Source organism: Rattus rattus, chromosome 4, assembly GCF_011064425.1.
Source record: "Rattus rattus isolate New Zealand chromosome 4, Rrattus_CSIRO_v1, whole genome shotgun sequence".
Taxonomy (NCBI): domain Eukaryota; kingdom Metazoa; phylum Chordata; class Mammalia; order Rodentia; family Muridae; genus Rattus; species Rattus rattus.
In genome coordinates, this window is record NC_046157.1 from 138,461,869 (window position 1) to 138,481,340 (window position 19,472).

General features: G+C 38.2%; 1 protein-coding gene across 6 annotated transcripts in view; it reads left to right on the forward strand.

Moving 5' to 3' along the window:
* The window catches only part of Creb1 (cAMP responsive element binding protein 1), a 68,337-nt gene extending 53,091 nt beyond the window's left edge, over positions 1–15,246 (forward strand). For 5 of the 6 annotated variants that reach the window (XM_032901223.1, XM_032901224.1, XM_032901226.1 and 2 more), the window contains one exon: positions 9,476–15,246. In XM_032901223.1, coding sequence (XP_032757114.1) covers positions 9,476–9,620 — 145 coding nt within the window. In that variant the 3' untranslated portion in view covers positions 9,621–15,246. The remainder of the gene's footprint in view (positions 1–9,475) is intronic. The other variant, XR_004387729.1, reaches the window with a different exon arrangement.
* The last annotated feature ends 4,226 nt before the right edge of the window (positions 15,247–19,472 follow it).

Here is a 19,472-nt window from a genome sequence, read left to right on the forward strand (position 1 = left end):
AAGTCAGGGAGGGTCAAGAGTAGAGTAGAACGGAGCAGCTGCACACACTAGATGTGGACAAAGGTATCGAAGCCATACATTGAAAAAGAGACAAGCTCTTCAACAAATAATGCAGGGAATCTTGTCAGTTCACATATAGGAGGTGAAATTGGGTCCTTACTTTGTGTGTTGTACAGCAATCAATTGAAAATGAACTAAAGACGTGATTGTAAGACTCAGAACACAAGCCATGAGGAAAAGCTGTAGGTGCATTCAGTGGCTTTCTTAAAAGGACTGTAGGATCTCAGGTGATTATCACAGGACTTACTCAGTTGAAACACATGAAATCAAAATGTTCCTTTGCAGCAAAAGAAATAATCAGCAGGATGAAAATATAGACTACAGAATAGGAAAAATAAATAGCCAACTACATATTTAAGAAAGGGTTGAAACCTAAAATTATAAAGAATTCAAAATTTAAACTTAGGAAATTGGTCTAGTCAATAAATAGAAAAGTGAATTACATCATGGTCCTCAGAAAAAGACAGGTACACATCCAATAAATATATGAAAATTTTTCACTATTCAAATTAGCTGAATCCAACTGAAAATTATACTGGATTCTATATTATTTCAAAATGGCTATCATCAAGAATAAAGAATAATAATGCTAGAAACAGTAGCAGAAGGATGAAATCTACTGCTAGGGAAATATAAACTGTTCCAAGTATTGTTGGAATCATTTTGGAATTTCCTCAGAAAACAAAATTGTAACTACTGCTTGATCTGTTCTTCAGCTCCTGAAAATCTAACCAAAGAGATTGGAGCCAGCAAAGAAATTCTGCCCATCTAGGTTCACTGCAGCAGAATGCCTGATAGCCACCAAGTCATTCAGGGATGAGCAATTACAGACAAAGTAGTAAATGGATACCATGTAGTTCTATATAATGTACAGGAAAATGGATGGGACTGAGGATTTTGTTAAAATAACTGAGCTAGAGTCAGGAAGACATGAAACATGTTTCATCTTCTATGTAGAACATAGATTTTGAGTGGGGAAGGATCATATGAGAGGAAATGGGGGAGGAAAGGGAACAACGAGAAGAGAGGAGGATGGCAGAACATGAGCTAAGTCCCAATATAAAGGATGACAGTGTCACAAGGAATTCAATTATGTAGTATTCCAACAACTTAAAAATAATATTTAAAGAATCTTTAGAAAGGAATTATGATTAAAGTACAAACAAGGTAGTGTTCTGTAGATATCTGTTAAATCTATTTGGTTCATAACTTCTGTTAGTCTCACCCTGTCTCTGTTTAGTTCCTGTCTCCATGATCTGTCCATTGATGAGAGGGGGGTGTTGAAATCTCCTACTATTATTGTGTGAGGTGCAATGTGTGCTTTGAGCTTTAGTAAGGTTTCTTTTATGTATGTAGGTGCCCTTGCATTCGGAGCATAGATATTTAGGATTGAGAGTTCATCTTGGTAGATTTTTTTCCTTTGATGAATATGAAGTGTCCTCCATCTTTTTTGATGACTTTTAGTTGAAAGTCAATTTTATTCGATACTAGAATGGCTACTCCAGCTTGGTTTTTGGGACCATTTGCTTGGAAAATTGTTTTCCAGCCTTTTACTCTGTGGTAGTGTCTGTCTTTTTCCTGAGGTCTGTTTCCTGTATGCAGCAAAATGTTGGGTCCTGTTTATGTATGCAGTCTGTTAGTCTATGCCTTTTTATTGGGGAATTGAATCCATTGATACTAAGAGATATTAAGGAATAGTGATTGTTGTTTTGTTGTTAGAGGTGGAATTATGTTTGTGTGGCTACCTTCTTGTGTTTGTTGAAAGAAGATTGATTTTTTTTATTTTTTTTTTTTTTTTTTTTAATTTTTTTTTTTTTTTTTTTTTTTGCTTTTTGTAGGTTATAGTTTCTCTCTCTGTGTTGTTTTCCATCTCTTATCCTTTGTAGAGCTGGATTTGTGGAAAGATATTGTGTAAATTTGGTTTTGTCATGGAATATCTTGGTTTCTCCATCTAAGTTAATTGAGAGTTTTACTGGATAATAGTAGCCTGGGCTGACATTCATGTAGAGTCTGTATGCCATCTGCCCAGGATCTTCTGGCTTTCAGATGTCTCTGGGAGACGTCTGGTGTAATTCTGATAGGTCCTGCCTTTATATGTTACTTGACCTTTTCCCCTTACTGCTTTCAATATTCTTTATTTGTTTTGTGAATTTGGTGTTTTGATTGACTATTATGTGACGGGAGGAATTTCTTTTCTGGTCCAATGTATTTGGAGTTCTATGGGCTTCTTGTATGTTCATGGGCATATCTTTCTTTAGGTTAAGGAAGTTTACTTCCATAATTTTGGTAATTAAGGTATTTACTGGCCCTTTAAATTGCCAATCTTCGCTCTCTTCTATACCTATTATCCTTAGGTTTGATCTTCTCATTGAGTCCTGGATTTCCTAGTTGTTTTGGGTTAGGAGCTTTTGGCATTTTGCAGTTTTTTTGACTATTGTGTCAGGGTTTTCTATGTATCTTTTGCCCTTGAGATTCTCTCTTCAATCTCTTTTATTCTGTTGGTGATGCTTACATCTATGACTCCTGATCTCTTTCCTAGGTTTTCTATCTCCAGGGTTGTCTCTCTCTTTGTGATTCCTTTATTCTTTCTATTTCTATTTTTAGATCCTGGCTGGTTTTATTCAATTCCTTTACCTGTTTGGTTGTGTTTTCCTGTAACTCTTTAAGGGATTTTTGTGTTTCTTCTTTAAGGGCTTCTACTTGTTTACGTGTGTTGTCCTGTATTTCTTTAAGGGAGTTATTTATGTCCTTCTTAAAGTCCTCTACATCATCATGAGATGTGATTTTTAAATCCAAATTTTGCTTTTCCAGTGTGTTAAGGTATTTAGTATTTGGTGGGTGGGAGGACTGGGTTCCGATGATGCCAAGTAGTCTTGGTTTCTGTTGCTTAGCTTCTTGTGCTTGCCTCTTGCCCTCTGGTCATCCCTGATGTTAGCTGGTCTTGCTGTGTCTGACTAGAGCTTGTCCTTCCTCTAGGTCTGTGAGCCTGTGATCTTAGGAGTAAGAGCGCTCCTGGGAGATCAGCTCTCTGCAGGCAGGCTTTGGGTACAGAGGGCTGTAGGCAGATGAAGACCAAAATGATCTTGTCCCAGGCTGCTCTGTGGTTCTTGTGTCCTGTGTGCTCCTGGCAGGTACCTCTTTGGACAGTTATTGGAGTGAAAGTGGGGTCTCACCTGTGGGCTTAGGAGTGAGAGCACTCCTGGGAGACAGCTTTCTCCGGGCAGGCTTTGGGTCTGCAGGGCTGTGGAACAGCCTTAGCTCTGGGCAGAAATGGAGACCAGAAGCTGCCAGGTCATTTTTTTAAGCCTCGACATAGGAACATTTTTCTCCTATTTGGAAGGAGGACATTGCTACTGTCTAGGGGAGGAGTTAGGCTGTTCTGATAGGGTCACTGTCACTGAACCACAGGCTTCAGGAGTGTTGAGAACTAGCTTGTTTTGGTGTAAGGATCAGTTTCCAGAGCATTAGCTGTTGATTTATTTTGGTGTCGTTTTTCCACACTGTGGCTTACATAGGGGTTTGTATTTGGGGCTATTTTCCAGGAGTATCTGTTCTGATTAAGGCTCAGACTCCGGCATCTATCTCTCTCTTAGTCTCAAGATGATGTAACTTTTCTCTAAGAGCTATAGTGAATGCTGGAGTAAGGCCTGGAAGGTTGCCCTTTCCTTAATTGCTTTAACCCTTACTCAGCCAGGGTGTGGTGGGCTCCTGTAGTCCCAGCACTCAGACCAGAGGATTGAGATTTTGAGGCCAATAAGGTCTATTCAGCAGGACTGAGACAGAAGCACAGGCTGTTGTGCACATAACACATCCATTTCTTGATCCTCCCACTCAGCTGTGCTCCTTCCCCTGTATCTGTACCACAGAAGATTGTTAAGACTCTGCATTCTTTCCTAGAGAAGAAAGCATTCCAGAGCATGCAAATTTCTATAGTCTCCATGCTCTGCAGAGGTTAAAACTACCCTTCTCAGCAGATAGCACTTAAAGTGAAATGACAAAACACGTTTACTGTTATCTAATTGCCTCTATCCCAAATAAGGTGTTTATCTCCTTAAATTTTAGTAACCTTCTTCCTTACATAATTTGCAAGGCACATATATGCTTCTATTACAAATAATTCATGTTTTCCAAAACTAGAATATTTTTACTTTTTACTGCTAGAATTATTGAACAATAGATATATCTTTTGAATGAATGAATTTGTTTTGAAGCTTGCTGAAAGAATACATTTTTTTTATTCTCTTAATTTGTTAAGATGTTTCAAGCCTCCCTTTTAATCCTGGAAGAAAAAAAAACAGCAGAATTTAATATCTTGACCATTTTTAAGTGTACAGTTCAGGGGTACTATGTATATTACCATCATGGTTTAATAGATTTCCAGAACATTTTTATCTTGCAAAACACTCAACCTAATGGTCATGAGTATAATGTGTGTGGTCACTACCCATGTAACTGAGGTAGGTTTGCTATGAATTTGAGACCAACCCATGCTACACAGTAAGTTCCATGCTAATCTGTGATGTAGAGCAAGATCTTCTCTCAAGACAAGAACCCCAAACCTCTCTGTATTAAACCCCCACTATCCCCATTCCTATCTTCTGGCAGATGAATAAACGTTAATCTTAGAAGCAGAATTCTACAGTTTCGTCTTTTATGATTAGCTTACTTCACAAAGCAGGGTCCACATTATAGCACATACCAAGGTGTTCTTCATTTTAAAGGCCAAGTAACAGTTTATTGTATGTAAGCACCTTATTTTCTTCATCCATTTGTCATATATATGTATATATGAGATTGATGAATTGTATGCTTAATTCTATTCATAGTGTTCTACACACATACACACACCATTCTGTTGGTAGCCTTGGCAGAAATTGGGCCATTTGTAAATGCTATGCATTCTACAGATTTGCTCAGCTATAGCAGTTTATATTCCCAATTGTAGATAGAACTGTGCTAGCTTCTTACATCCTTTCGTTTAATACTTTCATTTAATAATTTCTTATAGTATTGATTGTCATTTTTAGTATAGCTCTCCTAATAGTTGTCAAGTACTATCTTGTGGTTCTGATTTGCATTCCCCTAGTTATTGATACTGAGCCTATTGGCTATCTGTGTATCATCTAAGTCTGTGCTAAAATTTTGTACGTGCGTGTGTATATGTGTGTGTGCACGAGCAACCCTTTGTTTTCACCTTATTTTTTGTAAAAATGTTTCTCAATGAACCTGGAGCTTCTGGAGCTTGACAGCTAGAATGGCTACCTGGCAAGCCTCAGGGACCCCCCTGTCACTGCTCATGTGTTTCTGTACAGAAAGTCTTTACCTGTGCCAATGAATTCAAAACTGTCCTTCACTTTCTCTTTACCAGGTTCTGTTGTCAGATTTTATGTTAGTCTTTGATCCATGTGAAGTTGAGTTTTGTACAGGGTGAAGATCTGTTTGGATTCTTCCGCATCTAGTGATGTAGTTTTATTGGCACCATTTGTTGAAGATGATGTCTGTTTCAGTATGTATTTATCAGTAATCAGGTGTCCGTAGATGTCTGGGTGCATCTGTGTCTGGGTCTTTAATTGGAGTTTTTTGACTAGTGTGTCTCTTCTTGGGCTATTACCATGCTCGTTTTATTACTGTAGCTCTGTAGTACAAGATGGCATCAGGGCTAGCAATATCTCCTGCAGTCCTTTTATTCAGGATTGTTTTAACTATCCTGGGGTTTTTATGTTTCCATATGAATCGGAAAATTGTCCTTTCGAATTCCCTGGAGATTTGTGTTGGAATTTTGATGGGCATATTACTTTTGCTAGGATGGCCATTTTTACTGTATTAATCCTACCGATCCATGACCATGGAAGATCTTTCTATCTTCTGATATCTTCAATTTCTTTCTTATTGTCTTAAAGTTTTTATTATAAAGTCTGTCGATTACTTAGGTAGAATGATCCCAAAATACTTTATATTATTTAAGGCTATTGTGAAAGGAATTATATCCTTGATTTCAGTCCACTTGTCATTTGCATAGAAGAGTTACTGATTTATGTAGCCATCAGCTGTGCTGACTGTCCCCCAGCTATAGGAGTTTGCTGGTGGAGTTTTTGATTCACTTATGTATAACATCATATCATCTCTAAGTAAAGACACGTTGGCTTTTCCTTTCCTATGTGTATCCCCTTGATCTCCTTCAGTCATCTTATTGCTCTGGCTAAATTCAAGTACTGTATTGAATAGATATAGAACAAATGGACAGCCTTGTCTTGTACCTGATTTAGTAGAATTGCTTTGAGTTTGTCTCTATTTAAATTGATGCTGGGTATAGGCTTAGTGTTGATTGCCTTTATTATATTGAGGTATGTCCCTTGTAACCCTAATCTCTCCAGGACTTTGTGAAGAAGTGTTGGATTTTGTCAACTAATGAAAATATTTTGTGATTTTTTTTTTTTTGTCTTTTGGTTTGTTTATATGGTAGATTACATTTATCTATTTACATATGTTGAGCCATCCCTATATCTCTGGAAGGAATCCTACTTGATCAGGGTTGATGATCTCTTTGATGTGTTCATGAATTCAGTTTGGAAGTTTTTTCTTGAGAATTTTTGAAGTTATGTCCATAATGGGGAATTGGTCTGTGATTCTCTTTCTTTGTTGGGTCTTTATGTGGTTTGGCTATCAGGGCCCACATAAAATGATTCTGTTTTGTAGAGTATTGTAAGAATTATTGGCATTAAATATTCTTTGAAAGTCTGGTAGAATTGTATTTGCTAAAATCATCTGGCCTTGGGCCTGATTTTTTGGGGGAAGACAGTTAATGACTGCTTTATTAGAGGTTGTGGGTCTAATTAAACTGTTTATCTGATCTTGGTTTTCCTATTGAGAAAATTACCCATTTCTTTTAGATTTTTACAATTTGGTGGAATAATGGTTTCTAAGTATGTCCTTGTAGTTCTCTGGATTTCCTTGGTCTGTTGTTGTGCCCCACTTTTCATTTTTTAACTTTGTTAATTTGAATATTCCCTCTCTACCTGTTAGTTAATTTGGATAAGGGTTTGCTAATGTTAATGATTTTTCTCAAAGGACCAACTCTGTTTCATTGATTCTTTGTTTTGTTTCTATTTTAATGATTTGGGCCCTGAGTTTTATTATTTCTTTCCCTCTACTACTTTGAGGTGTGTAGTGAGAATTTTGGGATTTTTGGTTTCTTTGACCCCCCCCCCCAAAAAAAAAAAGCACGTTTTTGTTTTGATCCCAGGGGTGCGGACATGGGGCTCCTGCAGACCGTCCACAGCAGCTCTGCTGCCTCGTGCTCTGGTTTGTTAGTGATAGTTTCTGGGAGGGAGGGTGTGATGTTTGGAATTCTGGTGACTTCAGAGGGTTCAGAAATGCTAGGCCCAGAAGGTTGTTGGGTGGTGGTGGTGGTTGTTTGTTAATTAGTCGTGTGCAAAGAAGAAACAAGAAAAAGAAGAAATCCCTGACAGTGAAGATAATCTTGCCCCGAGGAATTTGAGCCCCTAATCAGCAGGAAGTAGTCTGAAGATAATGACGTCTACTTCCCCCTCTATGCTTCTTTCTCCCCTATCTAATGTTAGTGGGTTGAAAGGGTAGAAGAAAAAGAACCTACAAACGTAGCCAAAGTCCAGAAGTATTTCTGCTTTTTGTTCTAGAGCTTTCGTGTATGTTGTCAAGTTACTTTGTATGAGATCTCTGCAAGCACTTTTTCATGCAAGCACTTAAAGCTATGAACTTGCCTCTTAGAACCAATGTGGTAGTGTTCCATGAGTTTGGATGTTGTGTATTCGTTTTCGTTCAATTCTAGGAAGTCTTTAGTTTCTTACTGTCTGGGTGGACCCATCTTTCATTCCAGAGTGTGTTGTTCAGTTTCCACGAGTTTGTAGGATGTCTTTTGCCAGGAATTTTTAGATTTAACATTTTCTTTGATCATTTCTTGTGTCCTGTCTTCAAAACCTGAGATTCTCTCATCATCTTTGTTCTCTGTTGGTGTGGCTTGACTCTGTAGTTCCTATTCCAAGTTTTATCTCCAGATTTTCCTCAGTTTGGGTTTCCTTTATTGACTCTTGTTTCCACTTTCAGGTTTTGAACTGTTTTATCCCTTCCATTCCACTCCTTGTTTGTGACTTCATGGATGTCTTTAAGGGATTTCTTCATTTCCTCTATCATATTGATGAAGGCTATTTTTAAGTCTTTTCTTGTGTTTCAGCTCTGTTACAGTACTCCAGGCCTGCTCTGGTGGGTTTGCTGGGCTCTAGTGGAGACATTGTCCTGGCTATTACTAGTTTTATGCTGACATCTAGGCATCTGGTTTGAGAAGAATGAAATTCTGGGTGCTGGAATCTGATCTTGTGTTTGTTGTGAGGGTGATTTAGTCCTTGGTTTCTGTTGCCCTCTGATTCTTAGGAGAGTGTGGTTGCTCTATGTTGCCTAGTAGGAAATTCTTCTGGGATCTGACACGTCTAGGATGGTCCTAGACTTGGGGTGCACAGGGAGGAGCAAAGCAGGGTATTCCACCAAGATCTGCTTAGACCCTGGGAATGGGGTCAGAGTGAGAAGTCACAAGTAATCTTCTATAGGGTAGGGGTATGTGACTGGGGGACTAGACTTGGAGGAATTTAGGGAGAGTTGAGGATGGGTGCAGGAATGGGGCACAGAGGCCTCGATATGATCTGCATAGCTAGGGATTGGATTTGGATTAGAGGAAATGTAAGGGAAGATCAGGAATTAGTCTACCTGTTGCCCTGGTCAGAGTGGCATCTGGATTCCAGGGGGAGTTCCTGTGGAGTTAGGGTCTGGGATAAGGCAATGAGTTGGGGGCAGGAGGCAGAGGTTAGCAGGCTTTGAAGGAAGCCTCTGCAGGTGTTCTGCTGCAAAGCTGGGAATGAGACTGGGAATTAGATTTGGAGAAACAGAGGGGAAAAGGAGATCTGCAGTTGGCCTACATACTTCCCAATAACCTTCCTTTATAAGAGTCTTGCATTAAATCTGAAGCTCAAGGATTGAGCTAGGCTCTATGGCCAGTCCATTCCATGGATCACTCTGCCTCTGTCCCAGCCCACTGTTGGCTTTTATCAGGGTGCAGGGCATATGAATCCAGTCTACTGCTAGTGCATCTGGCACTTTCCCTACTGAGCCAGTTTTAGGGAGTTGAAAGTATGTTTTCTCCATAGTGCGTGTGCACATGTATGCAAGCAGATAAGTAAAGGAAAAAAGTAGGTTCTTACCTTCAACCATGTGGGATTCAGGGGTTGAACTCAGGGTGTTTAGCTAAGCAGCAAGGGGCAACCTAAACATCATTTACTGTATGTATAATATCCTTTGCGTATCTCAGCTGTTTCTCTAGAAACATTCTGTTCTGAAATTAGTGGAATGGAGTTTATAAACATAATGTTTTTGTGTTTTTCATTTTTAGGGAAGCAGCCAGAGAATGTCGTAGAAAGAAGAAAGAATATGTGAAATGTTTAGAGAACAGAGTGGCAGTGCTTGAAAACCAAAACAAAACATTGATTGAGGAGCTAAAAGCACTTAAGGACCTTTACTGCCACAAGTCAGATTAATTTGGGATTTAAATTTTCACCTATTGTGGTGGAAAATGGACTGGATTGGCCACAACCAGAAAGACAAATAAACATTTATTTTCTAAACATTTCTTTTTTCTATGCGCAAAACTGCCTGGAAGCAACTACAGAATCTCACTCATTTCTGCTTTCGCGTTAAACTGTGAATGTCCACAACCGCTTCCACTTCTGCCCTCACGAAGTAATGCAGCGCCAGGAACCATGAGGAGACCTCTGCCCTCACCTCCACCACCCTCAAGAAGTAATCATTTGCTTATTTGTAAATTGTTGGGGGAAATGAGGAAAATGAAATCTTGGCTTTCTTATTTTTGTTTTAGGTTTGTTTTGTTTGTTTTCTTTTTAATGATTTCAAGGTTTGTGCTGAGCTCCGTGATTGCCTTAGGGACAATTACCCAGCCTCCTGAGCTGAAGTAATGTGTGGGACACATGAGGAAAGTAAGTAAGGTGCAATGAAGAAGTGTTGATTGCCAAATTGATGTTTTTACACTTCATTGTGGATTATGTAAAACTATTAAAGACATCCTTTAAATAAGGATCTTAGTGTGGTGTTGAGGAGTAAACGTTCTATGTATGTTCCTCTCTTCAGTACTGACAACACGCTGTCCTTGGTTCTGGGAAGCGTTTGGTGGTAGTTACAGCTCTTCCATAGGGCAGTTGTTGCTTCTTCAGTTCTGTGTGTTCGCCATTTGAATTAAAAGAAGTAGCCAGCTGAGTGGAAAATATGGTATTGAATTTTGAGTTCAGTTAAAATCATAGTATAAAGCTTATTTTGGTTAGTACTAAATCTTAATGAACAGGTGCTGGCCAGGAAGGCAACTCCTTGAGGTATAATAAGGTTTTTAATAAATAAAAACTTTTGTCCTTGCTTTCAAAATCCTTAACTGTCACTCATTTACCTGAAAAGCTATTTCTCATTCACTGGCATTTACACTGTGCAACCAACAGGAACGTTTTCAAGATGCCCAGGCAAAGTGATTGCCCTCAGAAAGTACTAAATTGACAACTTTTCTTATATTCACATATTTTTATCTGAAAATCTCTTGGAATTTTCTTTAAGTCGAAGTTACAAGGATGTGATTCTAAAACATTGTGTTAAATGCACACAAGAAAAGTAATTTTCTTCAGGCATTGGAATGTGTGCTATGGTACAATATTTGGCAAAACACTTTTTTTCTCCCAAAAAAAGGTGGTTCTGCTTTAACTATCCAAAAGCTGGTCTGTTTCTAAAGATGCTCCCTACTTAAATCCTAACTCATAGTCTACATTTGTATGTAACATTGTTTCTGATAAGACTGAATAATAATTCTTTTTTTTTTTTCATTAAGCCTGATAAAATCTAAGAGTTACCTCTCTAAAAGACAAATAAGAGGACAGTGGAGCCAGCGTGTTAGATTACGTCATGTTTGAGGAAGAACTCAGACTCACAAGGAGGTTTTATATTTGCTTTGGGATATTAAGAAAGCTGATCTTTATGTCAGAATATATAAGAGTGTAAAATGTTTGGCCCATTTTTAAAGTAAGACTTTAGGTTGCTGTCTGTAAATGTTGTATGTTGTTTATAACAAGCCATTGTCTTTTTTCAAGGATGAACAGTTTGTGAAGGAACATCATTCTAAGAGTTGAGTGATGTAATAATCCTTATGTCTGGACAGTTCACCAGATTCTCCAGAAGGCTTTCAAACGACTAAAGTTTGATGTTTGTCCTGCTGAGCTTACTGGGAAAGAGATAGCATAAAAACTGTCTGTACTAGCATGTAGATGTATCATTTGCTAAACTTGGTGAAACAAAAAATGAAGCAGAATCACAAATCTGTCAACAAACTGGAATTACTTGATATTAAGTCAAAATGTCAGATTGAGCATTTTAATTTTAAATGTCACAAGTGGAAAATTTGAGGAGGGTGTAGACGTTGTAATCTCTAAGTGTCTGTCTTCAAAAGTTGAAGTTTTCTACATAGTGAGGAAATGGATGGTCCTCTTAACCCTTAGAGACCAAGGCAGTCTCAGTCATACTTCCTAATTGGATGGATATTAATTTACAGAGGCCTGGGCCTTTATGCTTGAAGCATGACTGTACTGGTTTGACACCAGTTACTTCATGTGAGAAATATGTGGTGTTGTGAAATCTGCGTTTGAAATTTCAGTTCATACAGAAAGAAATCAAGCCGCTTTAATGCAAGCTGAATTTTTTTTAACATGAGAATTAGAAAAAAACTTGTTTTTGAGCTACATGGAGAATCTTTATTAAGAAAATGACATAATTTTTTAGACTCTTATATCCAAGATTGTATGTGGCCACCTTACCGGTAATGTTTTTCTCTTCATATTGGCCAAAAGGGAATGAAAATGTCATAGGAATCTGTACATATGCTACTGATTTGCCTAGAAAATAGCAAGTTTGGTATTGCTCACTTTGCATATATTAGTGGCACTTTTATCTATAGGACAGATTAACTCTAATAAAAATGAAATGGGGAGGGGTTTATTTTTGATATATTACTCTTCTGAGTTTTCAAGCTTTGATAGTGTTTAACTGAAAAATGGTTTAGAAAGGGCTAGATCCAATATGTTCATATTTAAAAAATTGATATGAGATACAATTTAAGTTCTTTATCGAAAGCAAGTACCATATTAGCAACCATCATATTGTCCTAGGTGCTGTGCTTGTTTAGATGTTATAGAGTGGGTGGGGAAGTGGCATTTTGTAATATATGTGTACATATATACATACATACAGTATATCATCTAAATGCTCTGAGAGCTGTTATGTCAGGAATGCTGATTATTATAGCATATTGAGGTCAGATGAGACTCCACTCTTCTGTGCATTCTCCTGCATCTCTTCTGGTGTTTCAGTGACTGTATTACTCCAGCACTCACAACTGGGTTTTCTCTTTTCTTCCAGTTTTTATTAATTTTTGGTTTTGTTGTTGTTTGGCTTGATGCTTTGAGTATGTTACCAGTCACTTGAAAACTCCTAAACCCCAAAGCCGCTTTCCCCTGCTTTGTTTCCGGCAGCTATAAATTGGTAAGAACATTTTGATAATAGCTTTTAAGAGACTTGTTTCAAGAATCATTTTGGGCAAAAACTTGTGGTGTTTCATTTGAACAGGGATTTTTGTCAGGACGCGTTTCGATGGTAGGTCAGCAAACAGTGCTAGTGTCTGAAGCACAAGGCCAGTCAGGCAGGCTGTCCAATCAAAAGTCCTCTTGGCTGACGTTTGTCTCTGTCTCTCAGGACTCCTCCCTACTGTTTTCAACCACTTAGGTGACATGGATTTATACAAATATTGGGGCTCAGAAACAAACATTCATATAACCCGGAATGCTTTTACTTACTTGAAGTGACTTCAATCTAAATGTTGTCTTTCCTATTTAGGAAGCTTTAATTCTCTGTGGACGCCAGTCAGCTAGTAACGCAAGTTGGTTTCTCTCCCTATAGCTGCTTCATTTTCAGTTCCTTCCAGAGGCTTTTGTTTTGCCTTTGTAACACTGAAAACTATTGGCATATCACTCCCCGGGGCCCAATACAAAGGCTGTATATTTACTTGGGGTTGTACTTACAGTAATTCTTTGTAAATGTTCAGTAGAACTTGCACTTTTTTTAAATGACCCAGTTTGGGTATCAGCAACTTGGGAAATTCCTCATCAGTGAGTTCTCAGCTGACCCTTTTGTCTTCCTCCTCTTCAAATCATGACTCCTTAATGGAAGCTTTTCATTGATTACAATATCATAGATAGCCTTAAGCATGCTATAAAAGCTAAATATCTGGGGATTAGATTTGACTAATACTGAAGGAAAAATAAGTACTTATAATTTTAAATCTCATCCTCACTCCATCTATGTAGAGTATGCCAAAAAAAAATATTCAGAAGATTACAAACGTTGTTAAAGTAATTAATTTGTCATCATGGAAAACCATGTAATCATTGTTACTAAAACATTTTAATTTGGCTTTGTTAACTTGAGAGAAATGCTGCCTAAACTTGACTGGTTTCTGACTGAGGGGAGTAAAGACTGCTTTGTTAGGCCTGTAGGTGAGTCATTCTAGAATAAACTTGTTCACTGAAATGTACAAAGCACAACTAGAGTTTTGGGTGGCTTGTGTGTGTCTTGATTACTTTCAATGTTAATAATGTTGACTTTTTAAGTTAACAGTCACTGTTATGTACTAGGAACTGGTTTCCTTGACTTTCTAGAATCAATGGCCAAGAGAGGCATATAATCCTTGAGGGGTTGAAGGTATCATGAAGTTGAGTCAGTATGGAAGAATTTCAAACAAATCAAACAGGGTGCTGAAGTTCCGCTGACTCATCTGCTCATGGTATGCTTACTGATTAGTGAATGTAGTTTTAAGCCTTTGTATGTGTCCTCAGGGGCAGACAAACTTTAACAAGGACCAGATAACATTTGAATGGAGGAATTATATTTCAGGTGTTTTAGCTTGAAATTTATTTTTTAAAAAAAGAAAAATTAAAAAAAAAATAAATAAGAGAGCAAAGTTTGGGAAGCGAGTTGTCAGTGTGAGAACAGATGCTGATGATGAGCCGGCCTGTCCCACTCTGGTGGGGCGGGGGCCAGCTGGGTAAATATTAAATTGTTACCAGCAAGAAAAAGGAAGAAGAGTAATCTATAGGAAGTATCCGAGAGGGTCAAACAGTAGGAAACTTCCCAGGCATGATCTACTACTTGCCCATAGAAGTATAGCATTTCTAAGCTTCTATCTAATGGACATCTCAAGAGATGAGAGTAAGTCTGAGATGTTGAAAATCAGTAGAGAAGAAAGATCACTGCAGATCATAATCTATGTTGGCCACATGAAATGATTTATTATATTTGGGAAGTTTTATTTTCTTATGTTTTTTAAAATTGAATTGGTAAGTGCTTTATAGACGTATTTTTACCCAGGTGCCACTTCAATGTGTATGTAATAAAATTATTTATATTAAAAGTGGGAAATTTTGTCAACATTTTTCTGTGTGTGTAGATTTATTAGGATGGTGAAGAAGTGTGCTAGTTAGCAGTTTTCTGTGTAAAGCTGTCTTCAACTGATCTGTACACATCGGTTATAATGCCCCAGTGGAAGGGATCATTTCCAACCTAGACATGTCACTTGAAACTTTTGAAAAACAAAATAACCAGGGAAGTCCTAGAATGGTGTTTGGCTTTTTGGGTTTTCCTTGAGTACTGGAGTAGAAAATACCTCCCCGGAACTGTTAGCACAAAACAGGGTATGAGCTTTAACTCTGATGTTCCTATTGGAGAAGAATACTAATAACTATGAGAAGGGACATACATTTCTAATAACGTTCCCACAATCTAGAAACGTCCCTGTTTAAATTTTTTACCTAAATCTTTTTGTGCTTTATGTGTAAAGAATAAAAGTACCAAGACACCATGCATTTTATTAACACTATGTACATACTGGCTGCTTTGTGTTCAGAATGGTAGCAGTTACTTTGTATATTAAAGTGATCCTTGTGAATTTGTGAAATATTGTCATAAAGTGCTTTTCTTACTGTAATCTTTGTGGTATCAACTGTCATAATGCCCTTTTTACACAGACATTTATGTGCAGTCACATAAACATGCTTTTAAAATCTCTGTAAAGTCTCTTTTTTGGGCATGGGACACACCCCCCCCCAAGCCTAGTATGTGTTTACCCTCATTTTCTTGGACTTGAGTTTATTTTGTCAAATGAGCAAAGATTGCATTAAATAATCACAGGCTTGTAATGCATAGGAACAGAAAACTATAATTTACACAACACATCTAAACACTCAATTTTACTGAATTTTTTTTGTCAGTAAGGTTGAACAGTGATCTAAAACTCCCAAGTACTGTTCTCCTATTGAGTATCTAATGGAGACGTCCAGCAGCTTACAGTTAGGAAGTGTGTGCATGCCCTGAAAGAACAATAACTCTGATCACCTTTATTCTGAATTATGTGATTATATAAAATGCAAAAGGTGGGCACGATAGCATGCCCTTGTAATCCCAGACTCAGGGACACAGAAGGCAGAAACAGGCTAGGTTGGGCTGTCTGTGGTCTGGAAGCTCAGGTCACATGGATTTCCTTTCTCCTTTCTGCAGAGCAACCACACCTAACAATTACTGAGACATAGTAAGAGTGAAAGGGTGGAAGCTGGCATGGTGGGACACACCTTTAATCCCAGGATTTGAGAGACAGAGGCTAGCCTGGTCTACATAGTTCCAGGCCAGCCAGAGCTACATAGTGAGATCCCTTAAAAACACACACACACACACACACACACACACACACACACACACACACACACACACACACACACACACACACACACACACACACACACACACACACCCTGAAAGGATGGTGTCGATTTTATGAGGACAAGAGGTATAAACCAGAGTTGTGCCAAGCAGTTTAGTCCTGTGATCATATTACTTGTAAGCTATTGGACCTCTGGAAAGATCACAATGCCTATCTTTGTGTGACTGTCACTTGACCTTCATTTGAGGACATTGGAACTAGAGTAACAAAAGTACTTCTCAAAATCTAAACCATTCCTCCAAGAATACAACTTTGTATAGTTGGAATCCCTTCCCTCTACAATGAATTCTAGACTTTGTGTGTTACATTTACAGGGAAGCACAGGTCCCAAACAACAAATTTCTCCTCCAAATTTGTCCCTTCTGGCATTTTCCATGTCATGAACGGTACCACATTCCATTAAGTTAACTGTCAAGCCCAGGAAAGCACTGTTCATCCATGCCACCTTGCCTGATACTAAATTTTCTTCAGATTTTAAGCATTCTCCATACAAAGACTAATATCAAGTAAAAGGCCGGCTTATTTCCAGGGATGAATATTTTTATTTTTTAATTGATAATGTAATTAACAAAATTGTAAAGTGGATCATTTGCATTCACATATTGGGCATCCCAATCCTGTGCAGTCCACGAAGATTTCCATCATCTAGATAAAATCCTACACCTACTAGATGGTTAACTTTCCCTTTTCTTAATTCCTCTGGCAACCCACAATCTGCTTTATGTGAATTTAGCAACTCAATATTTCAAATAAATGGAATCATAATGTGTGTATGACTTTTGTGTCTAGCTTTTTTTTTTTATTAAACATGTTTCTATCACACTGGGATTAAACCCAGCACCTGTTCATACTAGTCCAGTGTTCTACCATAGCCTACATCTTCAAGTATGCTGGGCTTGAACCCTGGGCTCTATCTAGCATGCTAAGCAAGTAACCTAACACTGAGCTGATCCCTTAACTACTTTTATGTCTCTTTGTTGGTTTTGGAAGAAAAACTGGACTAGCAGAGCCAGTTTTTCACAAGGCTATGATGTGTATAGACTTTCCTAGTCTGTTAATTTTCCCTTCTATTCCCATAATTAGCATCCCACATTGACTGAGGTTTTTTGTTTGGTTGTTTGGTTGGTTAGTTGGGGTATTTTTGTTTTTGGCTGAAACTGTCTCAGGATTTTTAAACTTAACCCTTTCCTGGCTATGCCAAGCAGTATTTACAATTTTACAGCATTAAGAACCTTTGACAAGTCTTCAAATGTTGAAGCACAACTGAAGACTGCTAGATTATTCAGCTTGTGGGAGTGTGAGAACATTTTCTCTAGCTTGCTAATACAGCCTCTCACTACACTGGACCCCCCCCCCCCGTTCTGTAGAGAACTTGAATGCTTCTTTTCTATGGGATGGATATGAGGAGCAGAAAGGTTACATGCAACACAGAAACTCACGTCTTTTAAAACTCAAGTCAGATGCTGGACTCCAGTAAACTTACCAATCCTGTGTTGGGTTGTTTTTGTTTTTGGGGGGGAGGTTTTGGGGGGGTTTTTTGGTTTTTTTTTTTCTTAAGCACTCTAAACTGTTCTGTTAAAGAACTGGTAGAAAATGCTTTCAATAAAGAACAGCAATTATCTAAGGATATATAGCAAAGTGCAAGAGACTGAGACAGGAGGATCAATTTAAGGTCATCCTGCATGACATAGTGAGACCAGGTCTCAAAGGGCAAAGAAAAGTATAGTAGTGAAATAGCATTGATTCTTGATTGGTAAGTCTTACACACATTCAGGTAACTCCATTGTTGAGGGTATGCTTTGCTATTTTAACAGCCTGAGAATCTATTTCTTGAGACTGATTGAATTAGAGAGAAAGGAAGACACAATGTGATACATTTGGATGGCCATAATGTCCTTTTTTTTAATGCACCAGTGTTACTGAGCTGCCTCTTATGACCACCTAAAACTCAATGTATGCTGTTTCCAGGATAGACTATCTGCTAAGACAAGATTGCAGGCAAGCTGGGAGTGATGGCAGGAGCTGTTCCTGGTCCGCCTAGGCAGCATGGCTAGACTGTCTGAAATAGTAACAGTTAGGATTCTACCCCCAAATCTAGCATTCAGGCCCTAGAGATAGCTGCAGTGATAAGGACCATTTGTGCTCTTTCAGAGGACTAAGTTCAATTTCCAGCACCCAGGCAGGTCATGACCTGTAATTCTAGCTCCACAGGTTGCAACAACTCTAGCTTCTGTATGCACTGTATGCACATATCTGCACACAGGGACACATAATTAAAATACCAATTTTTTAAAATCTAATATTCAATTCTTTGTAATTGAGTGAATTACAAATCTGATTTCTATGTAAAGGAATACATTTCCTGACAGTTGCAACCCTCTACGGGTATTTTCTTTAGCCCCAGGTTGTGCCCTTAACAGCTACTGACCAGAACACAAAGATAGAGTACTTTTCTGGTTGCTGCCCAAAATCTCCATACCAGGCCTGCTGTTCTCTCTCCCTCTTGAGGTATCATCTTGGGAGTATTCCCACTTAAACTTTCTGAACCCTAATACACATGTGTGCGCGACACACACACACAATCTTCTGTTTGCCTAGAGACAACCATGACCAATAATACAATTACCATTTTAAATAGATATAGAAGGCAACATTGGCAGGCAGGTACTCTCAAATCCAAAATATTTAAAAGAAAAATGAGGTCTTACTTTGAATAGTCTTTCCAACAAATTTCTATTACCAAATGCCACTGTGCAGTTATAATATCTATGCTCTAAACTGCTTGAGTTTTTAGTTAGTAAAAGGAGAAGCCTGTATTGATAACTTTATTCATAAAGTCTACCCAGAGAAAACTAAAACACTAGTACCCTCTGGCTGGGGATGTAATAACTCAGGGCTAGTGTTTGCCCAGTGTCTGCGAAACCCTGGTTTGGATCCCTAGCACCACAAAACATCTATACCTATACCTATTCCTATACCTATACCTATACCTATACCTATTTCTATACCTATACCTATTCCTATACCTATACCTATTCCTATTCCTATACCTATACCTATTCCTATACCTATACCTATTCCTATACCTATACCTATACCTATTCCTATACCTATTCCTATACCTATACCTATTCCTATACCTATTCCTATACCTATACCTATTCCTATACCTATACCTATTCCTATACCTATACCTATTCCTATACCTATTCCTATACTTAAACCTATTCCTATACCTATACCTATACCTATTCCTATACCTATTCCTATTCCTATACCTATACCTACTCCTATACCTACTCCTATACCTATACCTATACCTATTCCTATACCTATTCCTATATACCTATACCTATTCCTATACCTATTCCTATACCTATTCCTATACCTATACCTATTCCTATACCTATTCTTATACCTATACTTGGGATTCACCTTGATTACCTTGTTATAATTTTTTACTTGACCCAGGGAAGCACAATGAAAGAGGCCTCCCAGCAGCTTGCAACCCACCAGG